This window comes from Bombyx mori, chromosome 1, assembly GCF_030269925.1.
Source record: "Bombyx mori chromosome 1, ASM3026992v2".
NCBI classification, from domain to species: domain Eukaryota; kingdom Metazoa; phylum Arthropoda; class Insecta; order Lepidoptera; family Bombycidae; genus Bombyx; species Bombyx mori.
The window spans coordinates 20533178-20545325 of NC_085107.1; the positions used below are offsets into that span (position 1 = coordinate 20533178).

Here is a 12148-nt window from a genome sequence, read left to right on the forward strand (position 1 = left end):
CCTGGACAGTTCTAAATAGGCGAGGAGGCAGCGGAGCGGGGGGAGGGGCAGTGTAAACACCATTGTCGAGGAGCACGCGCAGCTGCTTCCATCGTCACATCTACACCTGTGCGCTGTGCAAATAAACTAACACTTCACTGCCTTCCTTGACGTATACTCATGAATGCTCTCCTCGATTTTATCAGCGTTGAGTCTAATCACGCCACGCTCGTCAACAAGGCGCGGATCCGGCGACAGGGGAAGCAGGTTTTCCGAATCTTGGGACCGTCTTTTCAATGATGCCCTGATTGATTCAATCATTGTGTTCGCAAACACATGCACGAGCAACGGGTTTGAGTCCCTATAAAAGACTTCAACGTGCTCGAAGTTCAAAAGATAAAAGTTTTTAAAAGAATTTGTCTGTCCTTCACCGTTGTAATAAGTTTATCTGAATTCAGAGTAACATATCGTAGAATCGCATTCTCCCCGAACGTTTCCGATCGGTTTGTGTTCGCACAGGTAATTGAACGTGAGCTGGGCACAGTGTGCTCTGTCGATGATCTGTTTGTTTATAAAAACCGTTGGCACGCGTGAAGCTGTACGAGGATCGGCCGCGACGCGTGTCGGTATACAACACAACGACGCAACGAGGCGGCGCCGCGACGTGCAGGTGAGGTCTAGCGAAGTCTAGTTAGTAGTCGGTGCTTTGTTTACACGCACGGGACGACACGTGCATCGGAGGAGCGCCGCGCCGCCAGGGTGCTGGTGCAGGCGAGAGTGATCGCATCGCGGCTATTATGTCACCGTAATTAAAAAGTGTGCCGTGCGTGGTCGGAAGCGTCGAGTGGTGGGTGGTGGGGAGCGCGGGAGGGGTGCGGCCCAGTGCGCGATCACCAGTCGCGTGCAGCTCGTCGCCGCGCACGCCTGTCGCGTGCCCTCTCGCGCCGCCGCGATGAGTGATCACTGAGAGTGCGCCTCGTCGAGCATGGAGTACCAGCACCAACCCATCCAGCCGCTCGGGCCGCCGGCGCCTCCGCCGCAGCTGCTGCCGCCCGCGCCGCCGCCGCCCCTGCCCACGCTGCCCCAGCTCCAACACGGCCACGTCCAGGACGACGACCGCTGGAGCCAGTATCACATCTGGAGACAACACGTCTTCGTCAACGGTCAGTGGCCGACCCTTGTGGTGTCCGGACCCGCCCGCGCACTTTCTCCGCGCGCCCGCTTCAGTTTCGTGATCGACACCGCCTCCGGTCGCGAGAGAGTCGTGAAAAAAAAGAGAAAGTGCGCGAGCGCTGCCCGGCGCCGGCTGCTCGAGCGAGACTCGTCCGCAACCCAGCCTTTCACCCGTCCCGGGGCCCTTTCCGGGCCTTTCTCGGTATCAAGAACGTTCCAAAATTGTGTTTCTGCCCGGTTCGAAAGGTTTCGTATGTAATACCGGTCCGATCGCCTTCCGCTAACGTCCCTCGCAGTTCGTGATTGCGGTCGACACGCAGGTCATCGTCGCAAGATATCGTATTTTGATAACGCCTCCAAATCTTTGAAACATCCGAGACCTTGACATCGGTGACGTCAGAGCTGCGTCCGCGCTGATGCTACCGCCCGTCGCACCCCGCCGACCGCCCGGCGCCACGCTAGAAGTGCCGCTCGTGCTAGAAGGCGGAAGACGAGCCCTTCGTAAACGCGATTAGCTCTGAAGGAAGCCGTATCGCAGCGACCGACGGTTGCATCGAATTACCGCTAAGTACAACAATAAGCTTATTCCCATTTGGTCTGTGTGAGTTTCCATAGTCGTTCTACGTAAAATGTGAAAATGGCAATAAAATACGGACACAAACTATTGTAAACTTGGTGAAATGCATGAGTCACTGCGCAACCAAAAAAGACGTCTTGAAGAAAGTTTACGAAAAGCGGGTCACTTGAATTGGCGAAACGCGTCCCTGCTCCCACCGCTGGAGTACGAACGATGATGCCGATCTCTTGTCTGATCCTGTCTGATCTCTCGACGACCAAACTTCATTAACATGAGCGTTGTGCACCTAATATCATATTAATAAGTAGCACCTAAAATGTAAATGTATCGTCACGGAAACAACGCGTGCCCACGACAGTATCATTCATTAACAATTTTAGCTATGATGTTTCATAACAGCTTAAAGTAAATGCTCTATGGAGATATATGATTAGAGCAATAGAACGACGTAACAGCCGACACATTGCCTGACTCGACGGCCCCCGACGGCCCTCCCTGACTTGTGTACATATTATGATCTGTACCTTGTTCTGTAGCCTGTACAACAGAAAGGAAGTCTTCAAACTTCAAACAACACAATTCAATAATTTAATATGAACTAGGTATGTGTAGTTTCACAGGTGTGAGTTCTTAGCGCTCGTCTGGTCGGTCGCGTTGTCATAACGAGTTTATTCAAATGATATTTTTATTGTGATTTCGACATTTTCGTATACTTACGGAACTAGATCTTGAAAATAATTCGCATACTTAAAACCGCGACCCACTTCGACGATGCCCCCATGTTGTTATTTGTACTCGCTGATTTATTTTATGTGTCAACTTTTGCAGAACAAACGGAACCTAAAAAATATTATACTATAATAGAATATTTTTTTATCAAAATTCTGTCTAAATGTGGAACGTTACGTACAATATTTACGAGTATGGTTCTAATTAATTATGAATATAATAAAATGCAGCCGAAGGGCTCAACTGACTGGAATCTAAGCGGAGGTCATCCGAACTGGACGAACCAGTTGCGACGTCAATATATTTATTGAAAACTTCGTTATGAAGCATCAAATACGGTTATTATGTTTACAAGAGAAACATGTTTCTTAGTCAGACATAGAAACGTATATTGCTAGCCCTAAACTACAGGAATACACATTTTCGAGATATTGCCCTTAATAGACTCAAGCAGTATCCGATTTATTAATCGACAATCATCAAACATCGTCACGAGTTACAATTCTACTGAAGATTTGAGGGGGACAGTTCGTTTGCAGCTTGCCGTCCGTGTACGTACGTAATTATTGACTCACTCCGTTGAAGCCTCCACAGCCACTCTGTACAAGGGATATGTTGCGCGCGCGATTTCAACTATTACGTTTGTCATATAAGTATAACTGATGCACGCAGCATACGAGTATATTTGTGTCAAAGCCATGTCTGTTATCGCGGTAAACTTGGCATTGGCGTGATGTTGTTTTAACTTATGTCACACAGTTGCGTCATTACAAAATTAAGGTCAATCACTTATCGGGGTAAGCCTCCGAACATCTACTGTGATACTATTCAGAAAATTTATTTGTTTGATTGCAATCTTGTTTGTGCCTGCACCATGAGCCGTCAGCTGTCTAATAAGTAATACGCTCGCTATCCTCGGGATGGCATAGTTTCGAACCTGCAGAAGATACCATTTTTTCTAATTTTATCTACCACGACGAAATAACAATTTTTGGTAAGACTAAGAACCTGATGTAATAATATTTATAAAGTAACGCGACTCGTTGACACCGCTCGTCCCTCCCGTGATGTACTCACGCATTTTGGTTCGAAGAGTAGGCTGTACGAACCAATACATCATTACAAATACTACGAACGCCTAAATGCTTTGGACCTTTATTATCAATAATACCGAAGTAACAGTGGTGCATGTCCGCCTCGACTGCAGCACGAGAGGCCCGCGCTCTATCGCGTAGATAGATACCTTTGCCGGTTAATAGAAGCAACGATAGCTTAAATCGAATTGTTAGTTAGCATAGACGCGGTTGGCTGCATGGTGGGCGCGGCCGCAAACTGATAGTGGTCTCATGATATCTTTTTCGTCAATTCGAGCGTAGCGCGCTGACTTTCACTTCGAATATTTGGTAAAAAGTGACGACCTTTTTGCGACTTTCTCCGGGCGCCCCTCCTCTCTCCGAATTGCTTCCGCCTGCACACTAACACAGGCTACTTTTACTTTTTATCGTTAACAAAGCGTTTTCAAGAGGAGATACGTCTAAATATGTGGTCTTTGTCCACTTAGAGTTGTTGTAAAGACGCTGTTACCCGTAGGTATCTACATGACATTCAGCTGTATGTGTAGCTGATTTATGTTGCTCAACTGTATAGAACCCATTAAACTCATTCTCATTTAAAAGCTCACGCGTTATATTGCTGAATGTAGTTCATTTGGGCTGACCGCGCCTCCCTGCGTTGGAAGGCACATAATAAAGTCCTAATTTAAATGTAATGCGACTTTCTTGTCTGCTGTGTATCAATATTCCGTCATTTGCTCCCTGTAAATAAGTCAAAGGTAGCAGATACTTGTAAACGCAGATCCCTGTTTTTTATTTATTTTTCAATCGTGAATCAAAAAAAATACGGAGCTTTATTTCTAACTTGTGTTTGAAATAAAATTCTTGTATAATCTATAATCGCACTAGAGATAAAAAGGGACAAGCGGATACCGAGAATAACGCGGGAACTTCTGGATGACGCTAATAATTCGAAGATTCTCTTATATATTTTTGTTGCAAAGCTGTCATGACTGCGACCTGGGTGTCAGCGTTCACCTTGCGATTCTATACCACAATTTGAGCATAATAAACTAAATGTTTACCTTCTGTATCTACTTTATCCCTTCTGAAATAACATGTAATAATAAATGGTAAGCCTAAACATTTACATATAGTCTGAGATCCGGCTGCAAATTATGATATTTAATTTAAAAAATAAGTGAACGTAATTTTTTTTGGAAAATTACTTAACATTTATTTAATTAAAATTACTTACGACCACTTATTGACTGGCACCCTGTTATCAATGTATTCTTCTATTTATAAATGTATGTATAAGTGCGAATTTATTAACTACGCGATGAACGTAGATATATTGCAGCCGGATCTTAGACTAATAGTCAATAGCATGTCTATGACTCGAACTCGAACTGACTTAACTCCTAGGGTGTTAACAGCGAATACCAGTTTATTGTTTCATTGTAATTCTGTAATTGTAATATGTACGTACATACGTGAAGTTTGTCAGGAAGTGTGTGGAACGTCTGCACGACACCACAACTTCCATTAACTGCAACCTCTCGTAATGACTTACAGAACCTGTACACAACATACACTAGATACCTACTTCAGGGTTGAACAGCGTATAAACATTATAATGTTCTCTCTGCGGCTGTTGTTCATGTGCTTGCGACGGAGTTAAAATGTTAGGTATACAGTTGCTGTTATCATTGGCCCTCTTCGCTTATTGACGCTCTTCGACTATTTACAATGAACGGTCAACAGGTGGCGCGCGTGTCAGTATCTCGTATACTCATACACACTCAGTCATGTGAGTCATTGGGAGGCGGTCACTGTTGTATCTACCAGTACATTTTTTTCATTGCCCTAATTCATATTAAAACCATATTTTGAACCGCCTCCTTCTTCTCAAATTGTTTGGCTTTGTATTGAATCAATACTTAGGAAATACATTTTACATTTACCCTACCCTTTCATTATTATATTATTATTATTATCATCGACGTGCTCACGATACAATATAAAGTAGAGGATATATAAAATAATGAAAATTATACAATAAAATGCAAAAAAAATGCTAAATGTGATTAAATCTTAAACTAATTTTAGTTTCAGCCGATTTGTGCAGTGATTGAAAATTTTACATGCGACTCTTAGTTCTGCGTATGGAAAAAAATCAAGTTACATTGATCGGTTAAAAAATAATATCTAGATACTTCGAGTACTTCGAGTACTACGACGCAGCACAACCGCTATACGAGACAATACGATTGAGACTGATCTCAGGGCGGACCACCAGCTCATCCAAATATGTATACAGCACGCACACGGACTACACGGGCAGCATTCGTCCGTGACAAATGTACATTACAAGTGAAGAACATGATAATAAATAAAAAACTGATTAAGCTAAACCGACAATATTTGGAAGTATGTGGCTTCCCTAGTCGTCTCTAGTGTTGAGAGTAAAAGTAATTCCGCGGGTATTTCCGCGTCGTCATCGCTTCCGACTTTTACTTTCACGCTCAATGCAACGCACCGTAACGCATCGTAACGTAGCGCAACACAGCGCCACACAGCGCCACACAGCGCCAAGCAGCGCACCCGGGTCAACTGTAACATTACTCATTTGTTATCATGAATTAAACTATTTTTACATTGCGTTATAGATTTAGAATTAATACAAGAAAATGAATGAAAATGATAATAATGCTACGTTTCTAGCTTGACGTGCTCCCGCAACCTCGTAGGTACTGCGGACATTGGTCGGTGCTCACATTCATTGCTATATCTCTTATTTTAAAATTACTTTCGATTGACTGAAGTCGTTTGGGAAGTACGTTTGGTATTAACAGCTTTTTGTTTTGTTTTTAAACATTAATGTTTGTCTAAATAGCTGTAAAATCCGCCATGTATCAAACTATTATTCTTGGAGGTGTACCGTCAAATGTCTTTAAAATATTCTTTCAAGAGGGGCCTAATTTGCACCTAAGATCTATGATTAAACTTTCAAACACGCTTTTAAAGCAGTTTTAATGATTATAAAGCGTTTTAAAATGACTTTTTTCTCAGAGTTCTGATATCTTGAGTTACATTAGTGTAGCATGCGCTAGTTAGTCCCCTCGCGAACAGCTTGCGTTCTGTCGACCACAAATATCGAACAATGAATAACGGCGGCGGACGCTCGTTAAACTTCAACTTGATAAGAAATGCAAAACAAACGCATTGTACATCAGCCTCACTGTTGCGGCTGTACGGCTCGGCTCAGCTTAACGATCGCACTTCATCTCTGATCATTTTGAACATTTTCGTTGATTGCTTGGCAAGTAGTCGTTCTTGACTGTCCGTGACCCGCGAGCCCGGCAAGGCCGCGTCGGCCACGGTGACATAGCGCCCTAACTCTGAGCAGCACGAGGCGGTGGGATGCGGAGATGTCTCCGGGCGCGGGCGTCGCCGACGTACGTCGTCGCTTTCACGAGCTCTATACTTTCGCTCAATTCACACGTTTATGAAAATGATCCGCGCGTCGCCGGAAAACATTGGCTTTCTCTGTTGTGCAAGAGCAACCACTTCCCGCTTGCTGTACCGCGCCCCGCGCCCCTCGCCCCGCGCCCCCCGCCCCGACACTCCTCACCTATATTTCCCGAGTAGGAAGTGAGGCAGTTACGCAACATCGGCTTTCCACTGGTGCACCGGTGAGTGCCGCCTCGCACGAACATTCCACGCTTCCAATCGAATGCTTCATCTACATCAATATTAAATTCCACCACGTTTTATTGGACGGCAACTGAGCAGTGGAATGTCATTGAAAACTGCCATTTAAATACAAATGTTGAAGTATGTAACGGCGGCGACTCGTAGATTAGCGTATGGATTAGAGCGCGGAGGCACGTCACTTTCTACCGGTCACGTCGGACGAAAGTGAGAGCGGACTCCGCCCCGCGCTCCCCCGCGCTCCCCCCCGCTGCGCCCACTCTCGCTTTCTCCGCAACTTCTCAGATTAAATCTGCGTCGAATTAATGCGAACTCGGAAGTCTCCGGTTCCGACTCGGAAACATATGTACATGAGTAGCATAACGACATGACGTCATCGCAACGGTCCGATGGACTTTCTCGGGCCCTACGAAAGTGAGAGCAGCCACGGTCGAGCTGGTCGCAGGAGTTCCCGAGCTCGGAGCTCGACTATAACACATGGTTGGTTTGCGCATGAGTGCAGCGAAGACGTAAGCACGAATGGAATGCTCTAGTATTGCGTGATGAGAGATTGCGCAACGAGCTTGGTGTGTGAGTGCTCTGTGCTGGTCGGGGCGGGGGTGCGTGCAGCGTGGCGCGATCCACTACACTACTTCCCGCTTCCCGCTTCCCGCGCCCGCCTCACGCCCATCTGACACTTATTTTTAAAGAGGAAATGTACAACCGACAATCTATCGCGTGTTTTTCTCATTATGATGGAATAGTTATTAAAAAATGTAGGCTTTGCAAAACACGCAAGAACTACATACCGATGGAATCATTCTTCAGCAACAATTCTTCATTATTATATTATATAACTATTACCTTTTTCTTTAAATAGCTCTTCTCTATGAGATAAATATAGATATAGATAAAAAACATTAATTATAATACTATTTGTGCTTAAAGCTTAGTTATTTAGCTTTAAGTAAACCATAACTGTTCAGGGCCCACGGAGTTAGTATAATGAAATGCCCAGAGGCTAGTAATCATCAAGCAAAATAATTTATGTCATGTTCATATGTAACTACATGATCGGATTGATGGGAGGATTAAAAATACAATTTATACAACATTAAATAAATGTAGATGCTTCACTTTCGAGCGTTGTACGCTTTACGTTGCCGATTCACGAGAAATGTATGAGATCACTAAAATGATTAGCGATTAATTTCATATTTGTATGATAGTTTTGTTGAGTCTCTATATCGGGCAAGCATTAGTAAGATGCATGTTCAATTAAGTGACTAAAGTATGTTAGGATTACAACCTAACGTGCTATCGACAGCCCGACAATCCCGAGAATGACTTAGCATCACTGTAATATAATTATTGCTAAGACATACATATTAATAGTTGCTATCCGGGTCCAGTGAGTGAGTTACATATTTCCGTTTATGTTTTATATTAGAGTCGCCTCGCCCCTCGCCCCTCGCCCCTCGCCTCCTAGAGCGGTGCTCTCCCCGCCCGCGTCGCGTCGTGACTCAAAATATATTCTATAATATATGTTTTAGAATTGTTTTGAGCAAAAAACATTCCCGTCTTTGATTTTAGGATTGGGGGGTTCGCAGAGACGAGTCACGTGTCTGTCTCCCCTTCGCTTCGGTCCGATCGTATCTCAACGTGATTTCTTCGACAGCTTCGAAAAAACATTTATAAATCAGTTGTAATTTTGAACGCATCACGTAAACTGAACTCAACTCATTACATATCTTTTGATGTTTAATGTATGTATGTATGAACATATTAATGTATGTATCTGTGTTGGTTTCCCCTGGACTGTTTGTTCAAAATGCTAATCGTAACAATACAGTGTCGTTCGCAACTATGTATGTATGCACATATTTGTAAGCAGTCACGTTGCAGTTTTGACGCTGTATACGCGGTGCGTCTAATTTGACTCGTTTTAAATAAGTTATCCTAATGTACTATGGCCTCGCAAGCTTACTATTATACAATACACTGAATAAATTCATATGACGCTTGTAGAGCGGCGCCGTATGTCGATGTGCACGTTGAGACTAGCGGAGGGTGCGGTTTCAACTGTTATGTAAGTTTTATTAGGATTCATATTTTTGTCGGGCACCAATTTCATCTAGTTTTTAATTAGAAAATACTAATAGCTTCCCGTTTGCGGCTTCGTCCACGCGCACACTCTCTCCTTAGATGTGGCAAGCGTTGGCCACGTACACGCACCGAAACAGTCAGCTCATAGTTCAGCGCTTTTGTTTTTTTTTTCAATATAAATATCAAAAGTTTAAAAACTACATATTATTACGAGTATACACTGAATGTGACAGACTGGAATCCACACGCAGGCTTCGTTAAAGATAACACGTGTGTCGTCGCTAACACAATAACCCGCAGATCTAGAGTGTAGAGTGTAGGCACCGCGTGCTCCCCGAGCTCACCGGCAGACAACTGCGCACACACTTGCGCACACAATACAGATTGCTATGTTAATAAATACAATCATTTGTAAATTTTTTTTTGTACATTGTTCTGGCTACCGACATGGCGGTGATGATGATGATCTGATGAAAGACAAAAATACTACAAATCAGTTATGATTTCTATAAACTTTTCGAACCGCTAGTCTGTTCTTGTTGTTATATTTCTTATGAAGTATCAATTAAATATTTAAATTGGCGAGTACTAAGAAGTCGTCGCGCTCGCCGCTGCTCATCAGACGTCTCGGATTTCATTCTTGACAATTTTCACTCGAAAGCACGATTCCTGTGAACGATTCCAGCGAACGTTATCGCAAAGCTGGTTGGTGAAATTGGATAACAACGCTAATAGAATGATGACACGTCGTTAGGGCCCGGCCCGGTAACACGACGCCGTCTGCTCCACCGGCAGGCTCCGACACGGACCCGTTTGGCCGACCACTTGCGTATGCACGCGGAATTCAATTGCTATTCGATCGGTTCGTCATGTCTCACTTAGGGAGTGAGGAGGAAGACTCTTCTGTACTGTCAGCTTACATATACGTTTATGTTTCATTGTGATACCGAGAGTACCCTCGCCCCGGTCTCGTACCTTGCAACTCTAGATCTGAGCCTCTGTGAACTCGTCACGAAGATGTTGCTGTTGCGAACTGTTCAATGCAAAGCGAATGCGTGTTTTGTTTAACTCGTTTCTGTAATGATTTGTAACAAGTGATGTACGCTGTAACTCAAATAGATCGATGTAGCGATGTAGTGAGGCGCGTGGTGCGTCGTGTCCGCTGACAGCGGTGCTCTCGCGCTGAGAGCGCTGCTGTCGCCGTCGGTGAGGACTGACGGGCTGACGCCCCTGTCGTGCTTGTTACAGGCAAGTCCGTCAACACTAAGGAGACGCTCGAAGACAAGAAGGATGACAACGACCTCTGGGAGGCGCAGGCCGCCTTCTTGGGTCCCAACCTGTGGGACAAGACCCTGCCCTACGACCCCGATCTCAAGGTACACGAAGTCAGTACTCGTAACTATATTACCTGCTGCGTGTTGCGTGTCGTGTGCGTCTGTTTGTTGCTTCCTAACGGCGGCCCGCACTAGGTAATACAGTCGCTTCCGTGCTCCCCGACCCGCTTCACCACCGCGCACCTTCGCTCCTTTCCTCCTCCGCACGGTCTACATCACCAATGATTCTTATTTATATATTTGTTGTTATATCTGTAACATACAATATGTGTCAATGAAACGTGTCTGCATCTGCCCAACTGCTAAGCGATTGTTTATATAATTGCTATGACGTTTCCGCGCGCAACCCGTAAACGTGGAGCAAGCGAGACGTCATAGCTGCGTGATGCGTCGCCGCGGCTACCGAGTCCCGACACATCGGTTTGAGTGTCACGTCACGACCCCTCGATACTAGAGTAGAGGCGGGAGACGAGGGTCAGAGCGGTGTGTCGGGGCGCGGGGGGCGGTCTGTGACCGGAGCCCTGTGCTGTTGCAGTACGTGGACCTAGATGAGTTCCTGTCGGAGAACGGCATGCCGGGCGAGGGCCTGGGCAGCACGCACCTGGGCGGCTCCGCGTTCGGGCCGGCGCTGGGCCTGCAGACTCCCATCACCAAGCGGGAGCGCTCTCCCTCGCCCTCCGACTGCATGAGCCCGGACACCATCAACCCGCCGCTTTCACCAGCCGATTCCAGTACGTACACTATCTCACTTATACTACATCTATTATCATTATCTTTAATCAAAAAGACTATGTGTATATACTGATGCATATTAGTATTGTATTCACAGTGAGCACTCATATCGTAACTGGGTCCATAGAACAAGAAACTCACATGACCGTCTTCATCCTGTAGACTCAAACTAGTTCGTTCGATATCAATATCACTGTAAGAAAAAAGTAAAGTCTAAAATAAAATAGCCTTCTATTGTAATGTATTCCAGCGTTCTCGATGGCATCGTCGGGCCGTGACTTCGATCCTCGGACGCGCGCCTTCTCCGACGAAGAGCTGAAGCCGCAGCCGATGATCAAGAAGTCCCGGAAACAGGTAAATGAAGTTAGTGCGCTGATCGTTCCTAGCGGCATGCTGCGGGCTGCCGGGTGCGGCGACACACACACACACGCACTACTAATACAACTATCACAATAACACCAGCTCATCTGTACATGTTAGATCAAAAGTTCTTAGAACTGATGAAATTCGAACATGACATAATATGATACGTCATATCACTCCTCTTAGGGCCTTTTACACATATCCAACATTTCATTAGTTTGGTTATTTCTGATGCATGTTCATATTGTTACCAAATAAGTCTAATTGGGATGATAATATTTACATAGGTAATGACAGAAAAATCAAAATATTTATAAACATTCTTTCAGATACCAAAATTACCATGAAAATCGGACGTTCTGATTTTAGCGTGAAACAATAATAAATAATAATAATAATAGTGATGG

The 12148-nt window shown here is 44.8% G+C and overlaps 1 protein-coding gene across 30 annotated transcripts in view; it reads left to right on the forward strand.

Annotated features, from left to right (window-relative positions):
• LOC101742096 (hepatic leukemia factor) overlaps window positions 1–12148 on the forward strand; it is a 154571-nt gene that overhangs the window by 132957 nt on the left and 9466 nt on the right. For 11 of the 30 annotated variants that reach the window (XM_038013843.2, XM_062671021.1, XM_062671002.1 and 8 more), the window contains 3 exons: window positions 10561–10688; window positions 11182–11377; window positions 11629–11732. In XM_038013843.2, coding sequence (XP_037869771.1) covers window positions 10561–10688; window positions 11182–11377; window positions 11629–11732 — 428 coding nt within the window. Of the gene's footprint in view, window positions 1–826; window positions 1143–10560; window positions 10698–11181; window positions 11378–11628; window positions 11742–12148 lie in introns of those variants that run through there. The other 19 variants (XM_038013836.2, XM_062671018.1, XM_038013847.2 and 16 more) reach the window with 8 other exon arrangements.